Below are 27,525 nucleotides of genomic sequence, written 5' to 3' on the forward strand. Positions count from 1 at the left end.
CGAGAGGCTGCTGCCCCAGGGAGAGGGGAGGAGAAGCAGGCATGGAGTCCAAATGCAGGAGACGGGGATTTATTTGGTTGGAAGCTTATGGAAAGGCAAGGCCTCAAGGCAAGCCGTGTGCTGGATGCTGCCTGCCAGACCGGGAGCTCCGCCGGTGAAACAGAAGAAATCCTCCCTTCCAGCAAGGAGGCACCAGGCCCACGCTGGCAGGGGACGGGGGTGCCTAACACACAGTAGCTGATAAGGCACTTGAAACGAGTAGAAGCCATGAGGCAGTCTGCTGCCACCCTCCTTCCTTCCCTCCCTCCCCTGGGTGCTTTGGAGATTAACCTACAGGGAACAGGGTGTCGCTGCAGAGCCCGTGGGCCCGGCTTCAGTGGTCGGTGCATCATGGGCGGCTGGTGTCAGGCCATGCTCACTGGTGGAATTTCTTGCTTGGGCTGTTGGCATAGTCCAGCAGCAGCTGGCATGGCGTGAACTGGCTGCCATAGACGGCCTCGTACTTCCGCAGCTTGTCCACCAGCTGTTTGGCTCCATAGGAGTCCGTGTACCTGAAGGGACCTGCCGGGGACAGGGGGGGACATCTGTGCTGAGGAAGCAAGAAGCACCAAGGTGCTTGGAAGGGCGAAAGTGCTGGATCTGGCCGATCCCACCTGCTCCAAAAGAGACCTCCAGTCTCTCAGCAGGGCAACACAGGACTCTGCTCCCAGCCGGCCCACCAGCACCGACTGGAGACAGACTCAATTGCTGGGGACAAACTGGGGGACAGATGATTGGCACTGGTCCTTTGGTCTGAGCTTGCCTCAAGAAGGCAAAGTGCTAGGTACTCGGCCGAAGCACTGCCACATGCCCAGGAGCCCCGAGTATCCTTCAGTTGTGAACCAAGTGTCAGCTCGTGCCTCACCCACTGTGCGGGCTGTGGCTGCCCACCACGTTGGGTCAAGAAGGACTTTGCCCGTGCTCATGGCTGGGCCCAACAAATATCTTGGCCTGCAAAGTGCTGTACACCATGGCTGAAGTCACTAGCTCAGCTTCATCTGTGCCACGTGAGGGCAGGCAGGGGGGAACCGCTGGGTCCCTGGGCACCATTTTTCAACATCATGTGCAGCATGAGACCCCAGGTTTCTAGAAGTGCTGCAAGACACCTGCCCACCCAGCCAGGCAAGTAGCAGTGGCAAGAGATGAGATACCAGGGCCTTGTTTTTCACCAGGCACCATGCGGCTACACAAAAGCAAGCCAGGCATTTCTTCAAAATTTAGGGCCTTTGCAAGTCTCCCACCCCACCTACCCCCCTGTGACTGTCAGGTATGGTAAAAGCTCTTCCTTTGAAGTTCTCACAGGAAGGGCTGACAAGGCTGGGGCCAGCATGACTCCGCCTTCTTATTCAAGCTTGAAGACGCAGCAAATGACCTGGTTAGAGTTCCTTGATCCCCACCAGCCACAGCTCTGTGAAACAGCTGTAGCAGCAGAGGAACTCCACAGGGTCCTGGCGGAAACATCTCACAGCAGCTCTCAGGCTCACCACCACCTCACAGGGTGGAACACTGGAGCAACCTCTCTGGCTCAGGCTTTACATGGGAGGACGCTCAGGCTTGTCAGACTGCAGCTCAAACGTGGCCTTAACAGCTGACTGCAGCCAGAGCCCACCAGGCAAGTCCACTACGAAGCTTTCAAGCCAAGCCACGCAGCCCAGCCCAAACCTCAGCTGCAGTAACTCACCTCCCAGGCATGGTGGGAAGCCCAAGCCGAACACAGCACCAATATCTCCCTCCACAGGGTTGCTGAGGATCCCTTCCTGCAGGCACATGGCTGCCTCGTTCACAAACCTCGTCACCAAGCGCATCTGGATGTCCTCATCAGTGCAGCTGCAAGGAAAGAGTCTGTAAGGGCTGTGCAGGTAATAGTAGCTGGATGGAGAAGCACATGAAGCCAGCACAGGTGGGAGACAGCCAGGCCAAGGGCAGAGAATGGTTTCTCACTGGGGAGCGTTCCTATCCATGTGAGGATAAGGATTAAGTTCTTGATGTGTCATGAAGCAGTTGCCTAAGAATGGCAAAGGCTTGATCAGGCCAGATGGAAATTGCTCCAGGAGAGGTTTCAGCACCAGGCTGTACAACAGGTCCAACACCAGGAAGGTCATGACGGAGGCTGCACCAACCCACCTGCCTGGACAAGCCCCACCACAAGAAAAGCTTTCTGCAAACGTACCCAGGCAAATGCTTTTAACTTTGAGGACACCCCATTCCTGCTAGCACAGGCTCTCTAGAGCCAACAACCTGCCCATACATGCCAGCTGGGAACAACCAAATGCCACCTGGAGTGACTCAGTGTTTAGCGATGTCCCCCAGTGCTGCCTGGTGCAGCCCTTGTGCTGCTGCTCAGAGGCAGGAGGAGCTGGGCAGGGGTGAGAGCCAGCCCACACCACCACTCAAGCATGCACAGCTACTTACACTTCAGGTTTGGCCGGCACTTTGAACCGCGCCAAGATCTCATCCATGCCAGAATTCACGTTCCTGTTCTTCACCCCCTCCTGGTAAACATAAAAGCCTTTCCCTGCCTTGCGACCTGCCAGCGATAAAAGGAGACAGTCACATCCTGCCATGCGTCCCCTTTGCTCCCAAGGCCTTTGCTCTGATCTTCTTGTGACTTCTGCTTCTGTTAGAATGAGCAGCTCCCCCCAGCACAGGCACTGCCTCTGCACTTCAGAGCAAGCTGACTCACAGAGGTCAGAGGGAAGGGGGCCCATGCCTTGACTCCATGGCAAGATGTTGCCACTCTGCCAGGCCCCAATGCCTTCAGTAGGTCCAGAGGACAGTCAAATAACACCACCATTTCTGTGGTTACAGCAGCAAAAAGACAACAGTCCCAGGGAGCAAGGGACAGAGGTGACAAGATCTCCTGAGCAGCCCTCACTGCCAGGAGTCTGATCACAGCCATGGTCATTGGCCGGTGAGAGCCATCATGGTCCAAGTGCATGTCCCACTGACAGGTGCTGCTCTGTCCTGGTGTGCTCAGACACAGCTGCCTCTGGCACCCAGTGCCACCGGGGTACAGCTTCTACCAGGCGGACACAGACAGAATTTTTCCTTGCACGGAGCTTCTAAAGCTCAGCTCAGGCTTGCTTCACTAGAGCATGTTTATTTCCGGTCACTTGCTCTCCGTGTCCCAGAGTACTCGTGCAAGTTTCACAAAGGGGCCACACAGGTTTGGGAGATCTTGTCTGCTGCCTTTGCTCTGGGCAGCATCTTTGCCTGCTGCTGCTGTTTCTGCAAAGGAAGGTCTGGCTGCAGCCAAAGGCCTACCCAGGGTACAGCTGGGAGGGATTCCCGACCCATCCCCAGGGATGTTCTCTGACTGCTCTCGCCTGAGGCAGCAGAGGCTAATGGATGCTAGCGCTTTTTCTTGAACAAAGGGGAGACATGTTAGATTAGAACAGCCTAGCATCTCACCTAAGAAGCCTTTTTCCACCATCAGCTTGAACAATTCAATGCTGCCTCCTCCAAAGCGCTCGCCAAAGGCCTTGCCGAGGTCCTCGGCCACATGCGTGGCCACATCCACACCCACCTCATCGATCAGTGTGGCAGCACCCACAGGAAAGCCAAAGGCTGTAGAGATGGCATCTATTTTCTTTGGGTCAATGCCCTCCTGCAGGAACAGAAGGGGAAGCAATAGTATCTCTGGGCGACACTCCTGGAAAACCAGTGTGGGAGCAGAAAGCCCTCGCTCATCTGGGGCCACAGACCTTGACCAGCAGCCCCATTAGCCTTTTGACTACAGACAGGAGCAGTGTAATTGTGCTTGCACCACTGAGTCTCCTCTGGTGCCACGTGGGGAGGAAAGAGCCTCATTACTGCCCATGCCAGGTCTCATCAGACTACAGCTCAGCCAAGAGCAGGCTGGGGACAATCAGGAGCACCAGGGCTGGTGACCCACCTCCCTTCTTAGCCAGGGCTGGGGTCAGCCTGATCAGGGGCAAGAAAGAAGCAGAGTTTACACAACTGTTTGGTGGATGCTCAGTAGCTGACAGGATACACACCTGCAGAACTCGGACCACTTCTGCCAGCATTGGCCCCAGGCACCTCGTGGTGTAGAAGCCAGGCCCGTCCTAGGGAAGAGGAGTGCAGCAGGAAAGCAGGTGAGTACGAACTGCAGGAGCACGGCCTCTCTCGGCAGGACAAGAACTGCGTTTCACAGCCCAGGCTGCAGTTCAGGCACACCAAACTCCATTTCTAACAGGATGTTAGTGACTGCTAGAATCACTTTTTTTCCCCTGTAGGGCTCGGTAGCGTTTGAAGACCTCCATGAACTTACTCCCTGGAAGTTTCAGCCCAGAGTGTTTTTATGTGAAATAGTGCCTTGAGGTCCCAAGCAGACTGCAGAAACCCCCTTGCTTCACAAAGTCCAACAGGCTGATGAGGGAAAGGGTGCTCAGCACAAGTGAAACAGGCATAAACCAGTTGTTTCACCGCTGATACTGCTCAGAGTCAGGAAGCAACAAAATTAGCTGCAAACTGCCACTCAGGGAGGCATCCAATGGGGGGATGAGGGTTAGAGAAGCAGCACGGTATCTCCACTGGCCTTCAGAGATGCCTAGAGCACTTTTTGACAAGCTGGTTTTCCCAGCGCCACAGGAGAGACCTGCTCAGCATTGCTGGCAACCTCATGCATCAGTGGAAAGACCAATCCAAAAATACACTCAAACTGCCTTTAGCCTATGGGCTGAACCTTCCACACAGCTGAAACAGCATCACTGATGCTTTCTACCACAGAGCACAAGACCAGCTCCATTTGGAGAGCTGTGTGTTCACCAGCAGCTGTCAGCCTAACAAACGACTCAAAGCTCTGGGCTTTCTGAGGCTCTGCTGCCTCCTCCTAGGGGCCACAGCAGTTTGCTCTCAACTACTACCTTGCTGTGCAAGGTCTCTCTACACTTGCATGTGTATTTCTGCCCTCTCTTACAGAAGATCTAAACCCAGAAAGAGGAGGGTTACTGGCCACTGACCCTCTGTCCTTGCAGCTTGCCAGGGAGAAGAGGCAGCAAGTGTCTTGCCTGGACTCTGCTCCATCTCAGATGCCACTACAGACTTCAGCCTCCTGGAAGCTATACGGAACAGGACTGCCAGCTCCTCATGCTGGCACCTGTGCCTTGTGGCCATTCATCGCTGCTCTAAAGGACACTTGAGGGATCACCTCAGCACCTGCCTTCTAACCTCCATTTTTAATTCTCAGCACGAGTAACTAATGCCAGTGTATTCACTGTTACGTTTCAGCCACCTCTCAGTGCACAATCTTGCCCTTTTATTTATTATCCCAGCTCATATTTTGTGCAGTGCTCCCTCACCTTTACCACGATGACAACCTTGCCCTGTTTGAGGCCAACAGCAACAGCAGAAGCAGCAGTGTCCTGCGAAGTTTTGTCTGTGGTGATGATTTCCAGCAGCTGCATTTTGTCAACAGGGGAGAAGTAATGCATCCCAATCACCTAGGCAGAAGGAAGAACTCAGGGTTAAAACAGACTTTGGCTCCCAGAGTAATCTGCTGGGCAAGTGTCCAGCTGCAGAGGGAAGCAGGCCAGCATGGGCTGCAGGACCCACCACCACAGTGTACTACCCATTCAGCCACATGCTCTACTGTATCCCTCTCTGACAGGAGTGCTCTCCAATTCCCTTTCTCTCCTTGGCTTTCCTGAGAACATGCCCATGCTCCACAGCTCTTGCCTCAGTGAGAATTAAGGTACAATGCTTACAGGACTAAGAGTGCTGCTCAGCTCTCTCTGTACTTGTTAACAGTCTTGCAGCAAAACCTGCCTGGGAATCTTAGCCAAGCCCAGTTCCCAGGCAAATTACAGGCTCTGCGTGATCTGCAGGAACTATCTGAGCTGGCAGGGCAGCCACACACCTCACCTCAGTGGTGGTGCTTCTGGATTTTGAGAGTGAAACAGCAGTCAAGACATAGATGCTGAGAGGAGTCCCTGCATTCTGCTTGTGAATGCTTCGTTTCTTTTTTAGTGATGAAGTGAATTTGAGGACAAGAAGGCATGTTTCCAGAAACTAATTATAGAGGTAAGTGCAGCCTTCCCCTGGGAACAGCATCTAAGCAGAGATTATTCGGCTGCGTGCCTCGCTTTAACATGACCATGTAATCAGCATGTCACCTTCATGCCTCCTGGAAGCTACACTTGGCACCAAGATCTGTATAAGTCAGAGTCTCCTTGCAGGAAAGTTGTAGACTGCAAAACTAATTAAAGAAAATACGCTAATTAGTTTCCTATTAGTCTCCCTATAAAGAGTCATTACACAGACAACTTATACAGCAAGAGGATGTTATTTGCCAGTATGAACAAGTAAGCCTCAGTGTGCATTTCTAATGCAATTACGGTCCGACAGCAAACTAGGAAGAGGCTCACGAAGGTCACAGGAACCTCCAGCAGTTGGGACACATATATTGTTACTCTATGACCTTTGCAGATGTCCACAGAACTTCTGCAGGAAGACAAGCAGCAGAGGCAACACACTGCCCTTGGGAGGCTTGAGTCCCTTGTAGGAGTTTAGGGGACCAGCCAAGGGTACCTGTGGTTTTGCATCTGTGCAACACTTTCCAGCTGAACTAGGGAGCTTCCCTCTCCTCCCCAGGCTGCTGTCTCTCCATCCCACTTGTTTTAGAGAGGGAGATGGGATTATCTCACAGGGGGAACTGCTTGCTCTTCCCTGCATTTTCTGCAGCCCCAGGCAGGCAAAGCAGATTCTTTAAATGAGGGGCCCTTTTTATATCAAGGCCACTCCAGACCAATGCTTAGTCCTCACAATGAGGCTTCATCTGGTCACGCACATCCTTCATGGTACTTCAGACACTGCAGTGTCGTGTCTGGTCTCCTGCTGCTGCTCCCTGAAGGGTGAAGGTCTCCTGTAGGGCCAGTGCCACACCTGCCAGCCTCACTCTATCAGATATCACAGGTACCCTTAGCAGTCACAGACAGCAATGAAAACCAGCATGCAGCTGACACCTCCCAGTTCGTGCATTCACACCCCTCAGCTGGTAATTCCACCAAGCGCCTCCCTCAGGGCAGGCTGCTCCACATGAAGCAGTGCTCCTACTCAGCTACGCTTGCCTGGGCTAAGGGATGAGGATGTAGTTACTTTACATGTCGTTTAGACTGCATAGAATGGTTTGGGCTGGAAGGGACCTTAAAGACCATCTAGTTCTTCCCCCCACCCTCCACCCGCTGCCACAGGCAAGGACCCCTCCCAGCAGCCCAGGCTGCCCCCAGCCCTGTCCAACCTGGCCTTGAGCCCTGCCAGGGATGGGGCACCCACAGCTGCTCTGGGCAGCCTGGGCCAGCGCCTCGCTGCCCTCACAGTAAGGCGAGGCATCCCTTCAAAGAAAGGGATGAAGAAGTCCTCTGCTCCAAAGCTCTGCCACAGGCTGCTATGTTGCCCTTGGTACCCTGTTCACATGGATCACATAGAGCCAGACAGAAAAATTCACTGTCCCCTCAGGAGCTGATTCCATGGCTGACCAAGGCTTCAGTTTCAGCATCTCCAAGTTCAGTTTCCAGTCACTGACTTCTCTTCCCTTTTTGCTGCTAGGTTAGTGCCTTCTCCAAGAAGGAGAAGGCATTTCCCATTGTGGCAAGTCACTCCTATGTCCAATTGTTTTACCAAAATGACGGAAGTCGTCTTGGCTGGAATTCTCTCAGCTTGAGTCTCTCCACAGCTTCTCTGCCCCCACGTGCATTAATGTTTCCTGAAGTGCAATGACCTCCCTGCTGCACCCTGCCTTGCCAACATCACACTCTGAGCCTACACCTTCATCGCTTTCTCGCCTGTTCAAAGATCTCAAGCTCTTTGTCTAAAGCTTGCACTGGTGGCAGAGGATGAGCTGTGTCATGTTCTGAGGAGGAAGCAAAAGATCCCAGTGCTCACCTACAGCAAAGCCAGTTTGCCACCAACAGGCACCTCAGCGCAAAGTGGACTCATAGCAGGCACGTGGCACTGGGTACTCACCTTCTCTGGCCTCTTGCTAACAGCAGCAATTTGGCTGATTGGCAGGGCAGATGTGTTACTGGCGAAGACACAGTGAGCAGGGATCACCTGTGGCAGGGGGTGGAAGAGGCAGTGTAAATGCACAGGCTCCAGAGTCAGATACAGAGCGCGCTGAGAGGAACAGTACCAGCACCTGGTAACCCTGACAAACAAGACAAACTTGATTTTCTCTGTCAGGGCAGATAGCACTAGAAACTAATTCTAAAGCAGCAGCCCAACTCAGCCAAACCTGACTTCCCCTGAACTCTCCCCAGGCCTGCAATATTAGTCACAGAACCCCCATGTTTCTGCCAGACCACTGCAACCACATTAGACCAGCAGAAAGGGACTTCAGAAAGGTGCACAGACCAGCTCCTTCACAAATACCGTTATTTCCCCAGGCATGCTCTTGAACAGAAAAAAGCAGTGGCAGCAAGCTAGGGATAGCAGGTAAAGGAATGTAAGTTCTGGAGATACCAAAAGACATTACTGTCATATCAATGTGCTCAGACAAATGCAAGTTTTTTTGGAGCCGCTCCCAGGAGTCGGAACTGTGTCAGAACTGCCCCACTCAGCTAAGAACTATGGTCTCCTTATTAAGCAACAAATATCCTTAGCAAATAGGAAGACTGCCCTTGACACCCACCCACGTACTGACATAAGAAACTTGCACCAAGCACCAAACTGCAGCGCAAAGATGTGACAAACCCAACAGCACAGGACAGGATGACCCTAAGCCTCCACTGCACAGGGGCCACATAGGCTCAGAACCCATACTCACGGCCTCCACTTCCTTCAGCACTTTATGCTTGATGTTAATGTCCTCAAACACAGCCTCGATCACCATGTCTGCCTTCTCAAAGCCCTTGTAGTCCAGCTGGCCCATAAGGTTGCTGAGAATGGAGTCCCTCTCAAACGATGTCAGACTCTTCTTCTTCACCTTGCTGTTCAGCCTAGGGAAGGACAGTGGTCACAGCTCCTGAGCAGGCCAGCCCAGACTGCTGGAGGTGCACCACAATGCCAAGGGCACCCTTCCCTTCCTCCCTCCCTCCTGGAGCTGGGACCCAAGACACCATCTCCAATCCAGCATAACTGTCATTCTGCATGCTGGCCCCTCCTTCCATATGGAAAAAGGAGAGCCCTGCTCACACAACTCAGCTGGTACATTAGTCTGAAGGTCAGCTGCTGACACTCCTGACTATGCACAGCTAAGAACCATTACTGCTGAGCCAGGAGGACAGGGGAAAGAAATCCAGCTTTTGAGAAGACTGACCCAATGCCTCCCCTGACACGTGGCCTTTAGGCAGCCAGGACGACTCCCTCCCCCCTTAGCTCTATAAGCTACTGCTAAATCTAAAAGCTAAAGCAGTCATCTGTTAGGTCATCTACCTACCTAAGGAGCTAAGGCTGAATACACTGTGCCTATTTTGTAGCAATATCCCAGCACACTGCATAGGGCAACCTTAAAAGAAAGCATTTCTGTGACATCTGATGGTAGAAGACTCCAAAGGAACAAAGGTGTCATGAAGTTCCTGACTGCCTGAAAGCAGAGGTGTATTTTCACTAAAGGCAGTCCCAACCCATCCTGAGCAAATTCCTTTTAACTCACATACCCCTTGAAGACCTGCTGCTGCCCTCTGTCCAAGCCTTGCTGTGTTGTGTCCTTCAGAATGGTCTTCAGGCCCTTATCCACGGAAACCTGTGCGATCCCAGCTCCCATGAGCCCTGCTCCCAGAACTGCCAAAGTCCTGCACAGAAAAGGACCAGGGGACACATTCAAAGCTCAAAATAGCTGAATTTCCATTGCTGCTGTCAGACTCGTACAGACCCTGTCCACCCAGGCACAATTTTTAGCAAGGTTATGCAAGAAGGTTTCACTCGTGGGCGAGACCTCCAAACTACAGAGGATCAGCCTTCTGGAGGCTGAAAATCTCTCTGCTCTGCTACATTGCTTTTCAGGACGCTAGGCCACTGGGTCCCCAAAGCCTTTTAGCAGAGGTCTTCCAACTGCTCCTTCAGGCATCCCACTTACTTGACCTCTCGCTGTGGTGTTCCAAACTTGTTCTTCTTGCAGAGCACCTGCCCATGGTAAAGCCCCATCAGCGCCTTAGATTCCTTAGTCACTGCAAGCTGGCCAAAACCCTGGAAGAAAGGGAAGAGAGAAGCAGAGAGGTTTGGCATTTAACAACTGTCTCACTTCCAGCATACACCCATCAAAAACATGGCAAGGGGAGAGCACGACCACCCATGTAGCTGCACAGACTAGTAACCTGGTTAGAAAAGGAAGAATGGACAGGGCGTATATATCCTCTGCAGAGGCGCACCTTCTGTGCCAAGCACAGCCCACTTTGCACCACTACCTTCCCCATGGGATGCCAGAAAGCAGTAAAAACCTGCTTGTTCAATGTCCTTCCTCATAAACAATATAATTTAAAGCACGGGAAAGAGCGTGTACCTCTCTAACACTCATATCTGGAAGGACAGGGGTTCTGCCAGGGAACAAATGCAGCCATAGTATTTCCACGTCCACCTCCTTCCTATCCACAGAATCATTCACAGCTCATTTCCACTCTCCCAGCACAGCTTTGGGAGGAGCATTCCCTGGCAGTTCACTGGCATGATGGTAAGCCAGAAGCGACCTGGCAGCCTCGGCCAGCCAGCAGCTGCAGGGTTGTATGAGATCAATGCAGGAGTCACTTCTACTTCCCCAGTGCCAGGACTGTATTTCAGTGACACAGGACCCTTTCTCCCCTGCATGCATCCTGCACTAGCTGGGGCCACTGCCCCAGCAGCTTCCAGGTGAAAGGGCCCTGCACTCAGGCTTTGAGAAAAATCTTTAAATGGGCCAGTTCTCACTGATAGCAGTAGCCTGATACTATTGCCAGATGATCACAGACAGGCAACAAAACCTAAGGCCTGCATAACTTCCCAGTACTCAGCATGAAACAGGAAAGTAGGCAGGAAGACAAAAGACAGTGTTAGGCGACAGAAAACTAATGTTGTCTGAGCCAAGTCAGCTGAGGAAAGCCACCAACGCAATGTAGTTTAGAGCCGGCTATATCTTCCTTCAACCACTGTCCTGTGAGTTCGAGGCTCGTTAAAATATCAGAAACACAAAGCCTGTAAAAGAATCTACAGCTCTCCTATCTTAGGGGAAAAAGGGAGGCATTAAACAAAAGACACGACACCGACATTTATTATTCTTTAGAGGGTTCTGGGAAAGATCTCCATCCTGCTGCTATTCTTGAGAAAAAAAACATTCATTCTTTTCTGTAAGGAACAGAGTATCCTAAGCCTTTTATTCAGCACCAGACCAAACGTGGCTGGAATCCATAATCAGAACAGAACCCAGGATGTCTCTGTTAAGGTAGGAGACAGATAGCAACATCTCAGACCAGGATCTTGTCACCAGAAGAGAACAAAAGGAAAGACTGCAGGATGTGACAGCAGTGTGAGAAGCTGGTGAAAGTTACAGCTAGTACTAGGGGGGTGGATGGATGGATTTCACTGGCAGTTAAGGGGCAGCAACACGAGATGATCCAAACACAGATATTCAGACAGGAGTGTTGTGGGTCTTCTCGGGAGTCAGGTCTGCAGAGCTGGAGTACCCAGGTAACCACACCAGTGACAGCGCACACAGCCAGAATCACCTCTTCAGTATCAGAAATAACGCATTTGAGTACAGACATAGCAAAACTGGGACTGGTGAGGAAAAACTAATTAGGGGCAGGTTGTTTATTAAGGCATAGACAAGGGCAGAGAAAGGGAGGGATCAAGATGGCTGAGGATGAACAAGCATGGGAAAACAAAGACCGTGTGTGCATGGAATAAAAGGGTCACGCATAAGCAAGCCACTGGTGAGCAGGCTTGCCTGCCCAAGCCCATGACCTGCCCACCAGAGTCTGTCCTACCTCCATAGTAAACTCTATTTCTATTTTCCCATGTGTGTCACTAGCAAACTCCAAGGAGGACTGAATGGCATTTAGGACATGAGGTCCGTGTGCCAGCAGCTAGTCAGACTGGGCCCTGAGGCCAATGAGCTGACAGATGAAACCCCTAGAGCCAGCTACTAAAGGGCTGTGCATGCATGCGCACATATGTGCACTTACTGCTGCTGCACATGAACTTCAATTCTGATCAGCCCACCAGGAGGAACAGCATCGATCATCCACGCTGGCCATGCCTGCGAGGGGTTTGTGTTCATGTGGGTGTCAGCAGCAAAGGCACTGTGCTATCTGCGCAGGCAGCTGTGTGTGTACTCTGTGTTTGTGAGCATGTATGTGTGTGTACCTACACCTCAGCGACAGGACACCTCTTCTATGATTCTAATACCTGCTCAGTCTCACCACTGGCTGGACCTACAAAGGGGAAAAGCAGCACTCAGAATAAGAGGTGAAGTCTTCTGGGCCTTAAAACGCAAAGGACTTTATTACCCTTAACAGTCATTATTGGTGCTAAACTCAACTAATGTGCCAGGAAACTAAAGAATTGAAGGGAAAGGAAGAATTAAATAGAGACTCATTTCACAGAATCACAGAATCGCTGAACAGTTGAGGCTGGAAGAGACCTGTGGAGATCGCCTTGTCCCACCCCATTGCTCGGAGCAGGATCAACCAGAGCAGGCTGCTGAGGACCATGTCTGGCCGGGTTTTGAGTATTGCCACAGAGGGAGACTCCACAGTCTCTCTGGGCAACCTGTTCCAGCATTCAATCACCTTAAAAAAAAAGGTTGGTTTGCATACTGAAGTTGAATTTCCCATTGCAGTTTGTGCCCGTTGCCTCTTATTCTGCCAGTGGATACCACTGAGAAGAGTGTAGCTATGCCTTCTTTACTGCTTCCTACCAGGAATTTATACACATTGGTAAGATCCCCCAAGTCTTCTCTTCTCCTGTCCCAGGTCTCCCAGCCTCTTCTCATGTGCCAGATGCTCCAGGCCTTTTAATCATCCTTTGCTGGACTCTCTCCAATCAGTTGGCCCCCAGCCTGAATCAGTGCATGGGGTTATTCCTCCCCAGGGGCACCACTTGGCATTTCTCTTTGCTGAACTTCATGAGGTTCCTGTCTGCCCAGTTCTCCCATCTGATGAGGTCCCCCTGAGTGGCCAGTGCTAGTCAGTATGCTGAGTGGAGTGGCTACTAAGTAGCTAAGTTTGACGAAGGGATAAGGAGAGACAAGTCCTGTTCTAGTAGAGAAACTACTACTGAAAAAAAACCACCTAATTTTCAGAAGCACCCAGAATTATCAATGGGTGAAAAAGGACCAGCACAAAGTACCTGGCCTAGAAAACAGGACAAATAGCAGAACAAGCATAATGGAGAATCAACACCCTGAACAAAGGTGATTGTGAAAAAGTGTGACAGAGTAAACAGAGCACTGGAAAAATGAAAGTTAATTCTTGGAGGAAATTACTTGTTTGCACCAAACTGCCTGAAAACACTGATGACACAGAGTGCTAACTCCCACATCTCCAGGTTACCTGTCCCATCTGACGACCAGAAAAAAAACCCCAAACAGTGCTCAAACACAGACGAATCAAAGTCCTGTTAGGTGAAACCTAGATCGGTGAACTCTGTCTGGTTATTTCCCACTCAGAAAGATAACAGACAGGAATGAGAAAAGGCACAAACTGTTTTCACAGACAAATAATCCTGACAAACAGTTCTGTTGTTCAATACAGGCCTTTTTCACAGACCCACTGTCAGAAGAAAGGGCAGGGAGTAAGACACCATTTTGAGCAGCCTATGATGAATATTATCCTTTGTGTGTGGTCAAACACAAATCCCCCCCAACTACACAATTTACTGACTACTACCCAGGGATCTAATCTCCTTACCTGGGATTCAACGAGGTATCCAGCATCACGCCCCTGATCAAGACCAGTCTTCACAACCTAGTCAAAAAAGAACAATAAAGATACACCACTGAAGTCATGTTTGCCAACATCTGCAGAGCTATGAATCACCTTGTCCTTCTAGCACAGGATAGATGGCAAGGAGTGTTCCATCAGATTAATTTTTACACATCCCTTGTCGTTTCAGCAGTTGTCAGTAGGACTGTATTCCTGAAATGTCACTGTTCTCAGAGTCAGAGGGAGGCATTCACAGGTTTTAGAGAAGTCTTAGCAACACCTTAAATAGTGAAAAGTCACTTTAAGGATTCAACCATGGACAGTGTCTGCAAGTAATAAAATGCCTGTGTAACTCACGAGACTAACCCTCAAAGTAGTGTGTGGTTAGTGCTATATGAAAAAGCAATTTGTATTTCCCTAGCTTCAAACAGGTTCAGCACAACTCTTTAGAAACTGTACAGGAAACCTTGAGAAGTTGCAGCTGAAAGTTTCACAAAGTATTCCAGCTAAGCCTTCCCTCAGTTGGGATTCTTGATCTACCCCTTACTGGTACCAAATAAAATGGTGATCATATTCTGGGAAGCTATTCCGAATTTATTTACATTCCTTCTTGCTGGATACACCACACAGCTAGCTCTCATCAAGTCTGATCATCTGTGAAGATCAGGACACTGTGGCTTGACTCTGAGGAAGGAACCATCTTCCCTCTGTTGCCAAGTTATCCCACAGACCCACCTTCACTACAGTTTCTTATGCCTCGCAGCAGGGGTTACCTCAATGATCTTTAGTGGAGCAGGGTAGAGTCCTTTGGTTTGCTTCTGAACTTTGCTCTCCACTGTCTTGTAGACTTGCTGCCTCACAAATGGAAGAGCCATGGCATAGTCTGTTATCTCTGCAAGACGGGACAAAACATGTCTCAGCACAGTGCTATATGCACAATCAGCCTTTAAATGATTAAAACGTATAGATGTGAATTGCATATCTGCAATAGAAACATGCACCTGAAACTCAGCCACAGGTAACATGGCCTGCTCAGAAGGGTTTCTACCACTTGTTCCACGGACAAGCCTCATTTAGGGCTGAAGTATCCTCCTAATACAACTGGTGACAGACTGAGTTCTGGGGAGCAGAACTCACACAAAGATGGCATAGTTTCTGGGCTCTGGTAACTGCCTAAGGGCTCCGCTAAAGAGGGTTAGTGCAGAGCAGACCCATGTGCCTCTTCCCACTTGATTACACAAGCTTGGTGCAGAACTTGCTACTAAATCTTTGAAGATGGACAGTCCTCTGGAGGTAGCTGCTGCTCTCTCCCCGAGGCCTGGCTCCCTTCTAGTACACCTCAGGAGCCACCATGAACAGTTCTGGCAACACTACTTGAAGACCAGGTCTGCAGAGCAATGTTTTCTCTACCAACCCACCTGGCTTAAGAGACAATTACAACATGAAATAATTCCATTTTCAAAACAAAGTTAAGTAGAAGTACAAATATACCCCTGAGAAGCAAAGACGGATTATACTCAACTAGAGTCCCTTGGGATTTGGCCATGATGCTCACACTTACTCTGCATTAGCCCTTTCGATCTTTTGGTAGACACAGTCCTGTTGGCTAGTCCTCTGGCAAAGCCAATTGCTACTTCCTCCAAGTACTCAATTGTTCGTGCTTCTGGAGCCTTCGTGCCTGGCCCTGTGAATACAAAAGAAGTCTTGATGAAATGCACAAGAAGTTATCGCTGATGGATGCCAATGTGGAGAAGCAAGGATGAGACAGCAACATGATGTTCCTTCGAATTGTTACCACTGTTCCCCCAACCTGTTTGACTTATCTTGATTACAAACAATGATGGAAAGGCTCAACAGGCACCTATATGAAAACGCCAAGGCATTTAATATACCTGGCATTATACAGAAATGCCAAAATTGCTCCCAATGGGAGCAGACAGCCATATGCACTTAAACATCAATGCTGCTTTCATAGTACCGTGGAATAGCTTTGGTTGGAAGGGGACATGGGAGGCCAGCTGGTCTGACCTGCCGCTCAAAGCAGGGCCAAGTTCAAAGTTAAATCCTACTTTGGAATTGGATGAGGTTGCTCAGGGACATCTGCCAGTCTCTGAACACCTCCAAGGATGGAGGCCCCACCACCCCTCTTGGGTCCCTGTTTCAGCACCTGACCATCTTTTTGCAAATTGTGCTCTTCATTCCTCAACCCAACCCAAAGCAAAACATTTTACTTTGCATAATTGCAGACATGTGTATCTCAACAGAACCTGTGTCCTGCTTCCCCTCCCCCTTGTTGCACCTCTCCTTTCTTAGGCGGTAAGTCTGCACAACTACGTTGTGCCAACACTGTTGCTTCGTAAACTTACCGACAACAGTTACGAAGCACTGAGCCCCTGAAAATTACCTGTACTGGAGCTGATGTCCAATGAAACCTCAACCTTTGACTTCAGGTGCAGGAAATCTCTCACTTGCTTTACCTAGTGCAACACACAGTAACACCTAGCCTAACTTAAAGCTGTCCCACAAACAACAAAGCAAGTCACCACAAAATGAAGTTTTAGTAATCTCTGAGGATGGGTGTACAATTTCAAGCACAGGACTTGTACCATCACTGCAGAAGCACAGAGTACAGGGTTGAAAAGGCAGCTGTGTAAGATTGCTAGAGGCAAACACAATGAGTCATTAATGAAAGAGCAATGCCCAGTGATTCTGCACAGGGTCACCACAGGGAGCCTGCAGCTAAACGTGCAGTCTTCGGCTGCCCCTGAACTAGCAGAACAAACCTGATGAGGCTACAAGTCTGCATCCTTACATTTCGGCAACCTCATTAACCTCCACTGTAAACTGCCCCAACCACACCCAGATGCTGCACAAAGTCCTCAGAGCTAAGAAAACACCAGTGCAGACAACTACTCCCTGACACAGAAGACAGTTAAAAAACAAAAAACAGAACCCCCCTGCTCCTTCACTTCCCACTACTCTCTCCCTCCACCCGAAGCTGAGGTCTTCAACTTTAAGATTTCATCTCTCTGCATAAAATCTTGAGAGCGTATACTCCACAGACCCCAGGCGATGCTGCCTCTTGGAGGGTCTCTCAGCAAGCAGCAGGTAAAGGAACACATACATTTTAACCAGATCATGAAAGTTCCCTGTTGGGAAGTCTCACTCATACCCTGGCAGTAAGCCAGGGCCAGCCTGGGCAAAAACTCTCCAAACAAAACAGCATATTTCATTTTACTGGCAGCACAGAAAAGAATCCAGAGCTGCTGTATAATCTATGTTTCAGCAATACACAGTGGATTTCAGAGAATTTATTGGAAATTTGAGAGCATTTGGGATTTCTGAGCCCAAACCTTACCAGCTTTCAAATTCTCTTTCCACCACTTCAAAGCAACATGCCTGAGACCTTGAGCTTTAGTGACCTGATGTGCTACAAGATGTGAACACCTGACCACCTCTTCCCATTAGCTTGGGTGTTCAATGCCAACAGGCACTGGACTTTGATACTACAGCTGAAGAAAAGAACGTGGTCAAACTCACGTCTGCAGGTTTACTTTACTTGCGGTTGCCTCTCAACATTTTGTCCTAACCCAGGAACTCCAAGCTCTTGACTCACATCTGCTTTTTTGCATAAATGGCACACGCCAGAATTAGATCTGGGCACAGCAGTAAATATATCAAGAGAACGCTGTAAAGCTTTCTGCTGAAGGAGGACTGATTGCACCCCATGAAATTGCCTCCTGGTTAATGCTGTCTCTCAAAAGCTTTCTACAATCAGTTAAAGCATCACCCCAGTTAAAGCTGCTTTCCCCCAGACATTGAGAATGAACATGTGAATACTCAGCAGAAAGCCTTCTGGCACTGGCTGCTATTTGAATGAAGGAGGAATGACTCTTAATGCTTGCATATAATTTGTTTTTGTGTTCCTCCTATGTGCTTATCTAGTCTCAGCCAGGATTCCAAACAGCTCTTCAGAAAGTTCAGGTTTCCTTTAAGCAAGCCAGTGTAATCATTGGTATAAAAAGCCACATTTGGTGGCTCTTAAAAGCCAGTTCACATTTAAGCAAGTATAGAGTGGTAAAGTTTGTTCAAGCAATTTTAATTCAAGCCTGAGTACCACTGATCCATTCTAAAAGCGAGAATAGATCTAAGGATATCTCATCCAGCTGAACACTGGCACACGAGACAGAACAGACACAAAGGCTTCCCTTGCATTTCTCAGAGTAGGCAGCAGCATCTTTTTATTTTATTTTCTTCCACTACAGGAGCTAAGAGCCACCAAGGTACTCTGGCTGTGCTCTGCCTGGGAAAACCAAGCCAGCAACCTGCAACTATATGGCAGTACCAGCTGGCAAAGTGGTTTCCATTCTGATGCCTGGCCACAGCTGCCCAGACTTCTCCAAGGCAGCTGTGGAGGGCTTGCCCCTCCAGCCAGCTTCCAAGAAAGCTGCCCTATCGAAGAAACAGCAGAAGCAAGAAATTATTCACTAGCCTGCTCAGCAATTGGAAGTCTGCAGTTTGCAAGGTTTGCTCCACCCAGCTGAAAGTCAGTGGGCGATTCAGAGCACCTAAGCCATGGGAGTTGGCTTCTTCTCAAGATCTTGTCACAGATTAACACTTACAGGCTGCATAAATACAGACATTGGTCACCTATTCTCCTTTCATTATGGATTGTAATCTGTCCCTCTAACATGATAAATGAGGAATGCAGGTTCTTATCTGTATAATTAGCTTATGCAAGAGCCAGCAGGCTTGCCCTCTATGTTAACCTTTCCCTGGTCACTCAGCTTTAGCAGAAGCCTGACGATTCCAGGTCTGCATGCATACGCTTCTAAGGTAGGAATGGAGATTGCACTGCAGAGCATAGCAAGGACTTTGCAGTCCCAATATTCTGTCCCCACTAGACTTCTGGCTGCATGAATGGCTTCTCTACCCATTTCAGTAAGGTAGAGAGATTAACTGACAGGCAGCAGATCAGGAATCTCAGAGGCATCACGTCTGACCTAGTGGGTCCACCAACTGGTCAACCAGACCCATCTTCTTTGCTCTGTCAGCACGGATGTTCCTTCCCGTCAGCATCATATCAAAGGCAGCAGGAAGTCCCACCTGGAAGGGCAGAAAGGGGATTTCAGAACAGGAGCATGCCATGCAGCAGAACAGGCTACTATGTAAAGTTTTCCTCTTACTTACCATCTTTGGCAGCCTCTGAGTACCCCCTGCTCCTGGCAAGAGACCCAGTAACACTTCAGGTGTTGCCAAAACTGTTTTCTTGTCCTTTACTGCTATTCTGTAGTGACAGGCAATGGCAACCTTAGAAAAGGAAGAGAAAACTGAAGGTTTCCCTGTCAAAGGCCACAGAAGAACTGGGCATCCATCACAAAGGTCTATTACACACACTGCCTCAGCTTTCCTCACAACCCTACTCCAGCTCCCTAATTCAACTGCCCAAATTCCCTCTGGGCTCACTTATGGCTTCTTCCAGCAAGAAGAGCGCAACAGGCAGATGACAGCAAGCAGTTACAACATGAACATGAAACTACCAAACTGAGCCAAGCTATTTTAAAATCTCATCTAGACCATCAAGGACTAAATTCATTCACTACGCTGACAGCATGGTCCCATTTACACATCAGCCATGATTCTTGGTTTATCACTGGATCACCAAGTCCAGATCTGACACCACAGTGCTTGTAAAAAGCTGTGACTGCTGGAGAAATCAGCACAAGACTGAAGCAACTCCAATCCCACAAGGTTATTATGCTTTATTAGTAACCTTGCTCCAGAAATTGCAAGTCTCTTTCAGTTTACAAAATCCTAGATGGAGGTTATGAAGCAAATATTGCACCCAGTCAAAGTGGCAAGCTATGGAGCAGAGTACTGCAGGCCTGGGTGGAGCCTGGCCAGGTTCCCTGCACTCATCTGTCTTGCAACAACCTTTTAAAGAATAGAAGGTGCTGGGATACGAGACTTGCTTCATCTGAAAAGCAGCAATTTCCAGCCTGGACTCTGCCAGCAGCATTTATCCAGATCCAAGGCCTGCTGGAAACAGCCGGTTTTCCCTGGGACGCTCTTATCTAAATATTAGCCTGGCCCATGTAGATTCATATTTCATTAGCTTGCTCTCAACAGAAGCAGAAAAATTAGCATGGCAGAGCCCTGAAGCACAAGCAACCTATTAACTTGCTACAAACTCATTTGAATGGATGTAATGAACCCCCATCAGGTCTCAAATCCCTCTCACAGGAAGTGGCCCTGCAGGCATCATTTGTATAGTTTAGAGAACCAGTGCTATCAACTCCCACACCTGCTTGTCAGACCCAGAATTGGTCAGTACCTCCAGTCCTCCTCCCAGGCAGGACCCACTGATGGCAGCAACTATGGGCTTTGGAGACTGCTCAATTTTTTCTAGCATCTTCTGTCCTTCCTGAGAGAGCTGAGTCACTTCCTGAGAAGTCTTGCAGGCTTCAAGCATGCTGCAGTGAGGCAGAAAGGCTGATCAGAATTGGAAAAGCACTGGGAAAACAGCAGTAAAATAAGAAGTGCTTCAACGAGTTTGTTCTCTTTTCCCACAAAGCTCCAGTGACTGACAGGCAGGCAAGAGCTATTTCATCTCCTAGTCTTAGATTAACAGACAACACAGGAAGACTACTAAATTCAGTAGGTTAAGTCACTGCACGCTGACACTGGGCTGTGCCTGCAGGCAGTGAATGAGTTTCCTTGTGTCAGAGCTTTGAAAACCTTTGGGGGAGAGGAGGAAGGGTCATAGGAAGCCTCAAAGCACTTGCCAGGAAGGGTGGAGGGGGGAGCCCAGAATCACTTTTTAGAGGAGCAGATGGCCAGTGCTCTGATGTTGCACTCTGCCAATTAGAGACTCCCTGTGCCAATTATTCTCATGGAGGCTAGCAGTGTTTGCCAGGCAGGCACAACTCAAGAGGCTCGTAGTGTTGAGACCAGCAGACACCTCAAACACAGCCTGTTCTTTTGCTCTGCTTACCAGCTCTACCTATTGCCTCCTTCCCACCACAACATATATCAAGCCTCTGCCCCTGAATAAGGCCAGCCAAAAAGGTTCTGAAGGGTCTATTTATAATTTACGTTCCTTCCTCAGAGCTTTCTGGCTTTTAACATCTTTAAACAACTATTCTGTCCTGCCCTAGGTCAGGACTAGGAGCCAACGGCACTCCAGGTCCCAGTGAGAGGACCCACACAGGTCGTCCCACAACCTACAAAAGTTATGCATGCTGAATTGCCTGGGAGGCTGCTCAGATGCTCCACGTGGCAGAGCGCCAAATCCTGCCTAATCAAGGGGCCATGCTGGCAGACTGCCAGGCACTCGAACCCAGCTTAAACGAAGTCCTGCATATAAATTATCTGCTCTTGTTGCATCCCAAACCAAAGGACAATGCTTATCCCAGAGCTAGGACAGGCTTCCTTGGCTGCACTCCAGCACACAGGAAGGAGTGACCAAGTGTTACAGCCAGTGTCATGTTCCTCTTTATCAAGGTCCTAACTTCACTTGAGCAAGCCGGGCACTCTGTGGACACAGATTTCATTCCCAGCCTCTGCCTCGCCCCTGGGGAGATGTCAGCAACAAACTGCTCAGACTTCACAGCACACCAGACTGCTGGCCCCGGATGCTGGACTTCAGAGAAAGCTCCATCAGCATAATTTCTAATGCCCTGTACTTACTTGAGATCTGCTCCAGCAATGAAAGAACCTGGCTTTGAAGAGATGAGGACGGCACTTTTGACAGCTTCATTGGCCCAGATCTCATTCATTACATCGGTAAACTCCGAGCTAAATTGTTTGGACAGAGTGTTCACCTGAAAGCGGCAAATAAGCATTGTAAATAGGGAGCCCATGAGACAGCACAGTTTAACTTCTGATTCAGTACTGGACTCAATCGTCACATCATCAGAAAACTTGCAGAGAAGACAGACTGACACCAAAAAGCCAAAACCAATGGCAGGCCTGAATGGATTTTCCAAGCCAGCAGGAGCAGCAGCTCTACAGCCTTTCAAGATTTGCCTTCTGTGGGGGGGGCGGGGTGGTGAGACTAGGCCATCCAGGAATTCACCCAACAGCCAGACCACTACTTGGCACAATTGTAACACTTCTGGGGTGCTCAAATTGAGCCCAGACTTGCTATAATAGTTCATTCTAAGTCATAATACTGTGAGCAAAAACCCACACCTCCAAGATGAAGCCTTGCAGCAGGTCACCAAATAATCTTTTATTAAGATGTTTCTCCTTAACCTCACCAACAGTGGGTTTGTGACCTTAAACACAGATTTTTATGAGCTTCTAAGCTGGTTTTTTTTCTATGTAACAGACACTCTCCTAACTGTCTTGAATCCAAGACCTTAATAAAATTTAACAGTATCTTGTGCCAGTGAGAGACAAGTTAGCTTAGTACACACAAAATAATTCCATGAGGCATTTTCACATGTCTCATTAAACATCCTAATGCTCATTTTACTATTTCTACTTTGCTCACAACTTTGAAAGGCTGCATGTTAGGGAAGTTTTTAATCTCAAATTAGATTTTTCAATGCCTTCGCTGTATGACTGCTATTCCTACCATTTCCATTGCTATGCCTATTAACCACAGCCAGCTAAAACAGTACCTTTGAATTTGGTGAATTGAAGCGTACAACGGCAACATCTCCTTTGATATCATAGTTAACGTGGGTTCTAGCTGGAAACAAACAAATGTGTTATCAGCTTATGCTCAGTGGATTTTAAGAAAGAGGATGAACTCACACAGAAAAGCTTTACACTTACTCTGAAGAGCAGTGGAGGTGGAGATGTTATGGCAAGCATAACCTAAAGAAAAGATATTGCAGGTATTAAAGGAATTCTCAGTAGCCTCAGCTTAACTCTCCCTTATTAATGCATCCTCCCACCTCCCCTCATGTGCCAAGTACAGCGTTTTGGAAAATCCGAGTACAAGCCAGTTCTTTCACTTATGGCTTGACCTGTGCCACCACCAGAGTTCAGTAGATTCCACACTACTGAAGTGACCTTCACAGCGCAGATTCCACACTAGGGCTTCCAACAACAGCAACGCCAAAGCAAGCACAAAGAAAAAATAATCAAAGCCTTCTTCCCAAAGAGCTGACAAGGTGAAGCAGGTGGCACCCAGGGGTGTTTTGCCTTTAGTATGCAGAGTTCAACGCTTCTTCACACCCTAAACCAGAGACATTGCTGCACTTTATAGAGAGTTTCAAGCAGGCAAGTTAGCTTCTCTGCAAATCAAACATAACTGCCTTAGAATATTTCTACAAAAACACACTCTTTCTGGCAGTGAATGGTGCCACCCCAAGTATTACTTCAGAGATCTCAGGGTATACATCTGGTGAGCAACAAAAAGAGCACAGCAAATATTTATTCTTGCCTCCCCATCTATAAACAAAATACTTAATCCATCTCTACTAATTGCATATGGAAGCATGTAGACAAACTTGTCTTGTTTCAAAGCACCCATAAAACTCAGGCCATGGTATGAACAAGATCCGTCCATAAGTGAAATGCCACTTTCCACCTTATAAATCCCAGATCTCCTTTTTCTAATGAGAAATTGTATTTGGCCTGATGGTCTCTCAAGACACAAATGAATCTCAGTTCAGCTGAATTGACCTTGATCTTGACCAAGAGAATCCTCTAGAGCAGATCTAGGCTGAATCCCTGCCAAAGCTGCTTTAAGTCTGAAATCTAGTAAAAGCGTTACATATGCGCATCTACCAACTGGAACATAGCCATTTAACTAGGGGAAAACTACCGCTCAATGCTGATAAAATGTTTAGGAATGAAACATTCCCATTCTCAGCAGCAAGAAGACAGAAAATCCAATACAGGGAAAACAAGCTTAAAACCTCAGCCTGCACCTCACCAACAGGTGCTTCCTCTCCCTACAGCCCCGTGACACTGGGTCAGGGCTGGAGCTCCACTGCACTTTGGCCCTTTTTCCACTTCGTCTCCAGTGCTGGCAGTAGGGACTGACCTTTGTGCTCCATTCCCTGAGCCCAGGATACACGGTGCGACGCTGTGGGGACGGAAATTCAGTGTCAGTCTGTCCGGGTGAACAGATTTGGGTATACATGTGTCCGTCATGTGCCCACAATATCATTTTATAAACAAAGAGTGAACTGCTTTCCACTCCAAAGCTACTTTAAAGTATTTTTTGCCTAGAACAATATCCAGATTGTGATTTCTGTAGCCAACATTAATTTTCTGAAACCTTTTGTGCGCTAAGGTCAGGTACACCTGAAAAGAAGCACCAATATTTACTTCCCCACAAAACCAAGCATGGTCTGACAACAATTTCTCTGCTGACAGATGCTCCTCAGCAGAATATGATGCTATTAACAGCAGCATTTTAACCCAATAAAAGCCACACAGCCCCACTGCTTTAAAAAGAAGGCAAGGACTGAACTCTTACTGAATTAATTCCCTTCAATCCTGCATGGCTACACATGGCAAGGCACAGCAGGAAGAATTAGACCAAACAAATCTCAGCTGCAAGGCAAGTGATAATGTTTTTCTTCCACACCCTCAGCCATGCATCTGCTGAGGCTGGGATGTGGGAACATTTACTGAGAGCAAGGCATTGACTACGAAGTAAAAAATACATCCGAGTGCAAAACAGACAACGTCAATTAAAAATGGAATGGATTAATTAACCTTTTCCTATGGTCTAACATGCTTTCCTCTTTCATATCAGTTTCCAAACAAACTGCTTCCATGAAAACATTAAACCTTGAATTCCATTTTGCCTGTGAGTTCTAGCAAAACAAGAGATATGAAGGAGGGAAAAAAAATATATCAAGGGCACAACTGAACACATCTCACTACATTTTAATATAGACTCTTTTGGGAAAGGTACTGTCATCAGAGTAACAGCTGCTTCATATTTAAGTGAGGTTGCTTTAGCCTGACAGTATTTTATTTTAAAGGCCAGAATATTTGTGCTGTGACTGTGACCAAGTAACTGTGCTTTTAGTCGTAGACATGGAATATGTTTTCCACGTCTACAACTAAAAGCACAGTTACTTGGTCACAGTCACAGCACATCTGCTTTAGACATTGATTCATTCAGCAGTACGATGGTAACTTGCCAAGACTGGAGCCAGAAAAATCCCCCTTCTGAGCGCTTAAGGAAGCAGCAGCAGGCCAGATGTATGCTTCCACTATTTCACTTACATTCATTCTAGAATTAAAAGCCTTGGATATTGATCCCATTTTCACTACTTCACTCACTCCAATTAAAAGACCATCTAAACACAGGGATGCCGACACTTCAGACAGCTGCTCTCAGGATTTTGCCATGAATTTGGATGCAGCAGAGAATGGAAAACACCCCTTTCACACACCCCAGCCAGGACTGGTTTCTTCCCACTTTCTCTTTCCTCTGTTATTTCCTCAGCTGCCTCCCTGTCCAGCACTTCCCCTTCCTACCCTTCCACTCACCCAGACGCGGCATACCCCTTGAAGTGGGAACAGCATCCATGGATGGTCAGGGGAAAAGCCTTCCTGCAGTCCTGGACCAAGACAAGCACCAGCAGAGCAAGCCAGCTGAAGCTTAGGACGACCACCCACACCTTCAGCCTGTATCTGCGAGCTGATGGCACAGAGTGCCAAACTGCGAGCCGTGAGACAGGAAAGTTTTGGCAAACTAAGTTTTCCTATCCCCTCTGGGAACCTGCTAGCCCATGGCATGTGGCTCAGCAGGTACAGCCAGCTCTCGAGCTCATGCTGTCTGCTTGCTGCCTTTTGCATGCTTTTTGGCCTGCCCTAGCGAGCTTTGCATCCAGTTTAACAAACAATTTGTTATGGCAGAACAACATTATTAATTATGGTGAGTGACAGCATCCTCACAGCTCCAGGACTGTATGCAATGAAGAATTTTGCCAGTTATAACATGAGTCCAACCAATGACAGCCTGAGCACTCACTGGAGTTACCACAGTTCTGCTTGTTACAGACTGCAGCACGCTGCTCCTTGAGCAACCAGCTCAAGTAAAACCTTGCTCCAACACCACACATAAGATGGGTGCTATTTAGGCTGAAAAAGTCCTTTAAGACCATTGAGTCCAACCACTAACTTAGCACTGCCAAGTCCAGGTTTAGGTTTAAATGAAGCACTGCTAGATTTCAGGTCAACATTGATAGCAGATCCTGAAGCCCTTCAAAGTGCAGAAACAAGAACTGGTTTCCAGTGCCTCTAGGACTTGCCCTTTAGCTTTGCTAGGGGTACCTGGTGACTCCTCACTTTGGAAGCTCTGCAAGGAAGCACCACAACCCAGTACTCCAAGCAAGCAAGAGACTGCCAAGGCAAGGCCCCACCTGGGTTGCAGATCACAAGGGAGCATTAGTCAATGGCTGAAATGTCTGTGTACCAAAATGAACAGATTGTGGGACACCTGGAAATGATAAAGTGCCTGGGGGCATTCTTCCCATGGTGCAGGGACGTGGGGATATCCCCTTCCCACTGACATGCCTTCGTGGCTGGAGGACAGCCCCAGGATCCAGACATTCAACAACACGGGGACACCCCCACCCTGCCAGGCATGCAAACTGGGGCACTGGGGACACGCATATATATAAGGACATTCTCTCCCCGGGGATCAGCTCACGTGCCAAGGACAATCCTGACTGGAGGGTCTGTGTCCAGCCTCTCCCCCCCTTGCAATGCAGGGTCACAGGGACCCCCCAGAGCCATACGCACATTCCCAAAATACGCGAGGACAGAGGGGCCGTGGCCAGGCACAGGAAAGCCAGCCTGCCGGGGGGGACACCACCCGGGGGGGGCACCACCCACCCCGTGGCCTCCCAGAACACCGAGGCACCGAGCCCCGCCCTGGGGAAACCTCGGCAGAATGGGTTAGGCACAGACCAAGGATCCCCCTGCGCGATTCCCTGGCCGTGGGGACGACATCCCTCCTACGGGACACATACACACGCAGGGACACCCCCGCGGGGGCAGCCCCCACCCCACAGCTCCCCCAGGGAGAACCCCCGCCCTGTTCCTCAGAGACCCTTCCCCGCTTCTCACACGCCGTACGCTGACAGCCGAGGCCACACCACCCGGTGACCCCCTCCGTGACACCCTGCCCTCCGCCCCCCACCCCCGCGCGTGGGCACACCGCCCCGCGCCACCCCGTCCCTCACGCGTGGCTATCCCACCCCGAGAGACCGCGCCCATTCCCACCACCTGCCCCCCGCTCCCCTCCGGCGCAGGAGGCGGCAGCCGCCGCCCCGGAGGCGCCGGCTCACCCGCGGGCGGTGGGTGGCGGGACGGGCCGTACTTGGCGGCGGCCGCGAAGCGCCTCAGGCTGCCGACAGCGCGCACCGCGGGCCGCCATCTTAGCTGCGCGCGAGGTCGAATGAGGGAGAGGCCGCCCGGGGGCTTGGCCGCGCGGTGCCCGCCAGCCCCGCCCCGCCCGCGGCTGTCCGCGGCGCTGCCTGTTCCCTGCGCCGCAGCCGCCTCCCGCCTCCTTCGCTCTTTCGCGCTCACCGCGAGGTCTCGGAACTTTTCGGTCTGTACCGAGCGGCGGCGGAGGCTGGCGGGAGGACGGGAGCGCGGGAGGGCGCGGGCAGGGGCTACGGGACGGGCGGCGGGCACCCCGGAGGCTGCGGAGGGCGCGGGGGTCCTT

General features: G+C 49.5%; 1 protein-coding gene across 1 annotated transcript; it reads right to left on the bottom strand.

Annotated features, from left to right (window-relative positions):
* Window positions 1-54: 54 nt before the first annotated feature.
* Window positions 55-27,402, bottom strand: HADHA (hydroxyacyl-CoA dehydrogenase trifunctional multienzyme complex subunit alpha). Its single transcript, XM_040597781.1, has 21 exons — window positions 27,146-27,402; window positions 23,875-23,916; window positions 22,656-22,697; window positions 22,499-22,569; window positions 21,561-21,694; window positions 20,206-20,344; window positions 19,062-19,181; window positions 18,875-18,977; window positions 15,433-15,555; window positions 14,645-14,763; window positions 13,857-13,913; window positions 10,055-10,164; window positions 9,636-9,770; window positions 8,804-8,975; window positions 8,005-8,091; window positions 5,343-5,483; window positions 4,038-4,106; window positions 3,451-3,646; window positions 2,452-2,566; window positions 1,721-1,866; window positions 55-561 (listed from the first exon to the last, which is right to left on the bottom strand). The coding sequence occupies exons 2-21, from the start codon at window positions 23,885-23,887 to the stop codon at window positions 416-418; spliced, it is 2,238 nt and encodes a 745-aa protein (XP_040453715.1). The 5' UTR covers window positions 23,888-23,916; window positions 27,146-27,402; the 3' UTR covers window positions 55-415.
* Window positions 27,403-27,525: the final 123 nt, after the last annotated feature.

The sequence above is a fragment of the Falco naumanni genome, chromosome 6 (genome assembly GCF_017639655.2).
Source record: "Falco naumanni isolate bFalNau1 chromosome 6, bFalNau1.pat, whole genome shotgun sequence".
Taxonomy (NCBI): Eukaryota; Metazoa; Chordata; class Aves; order Falconiformes; family Falconidae; genus Falco; species Falco naumanni.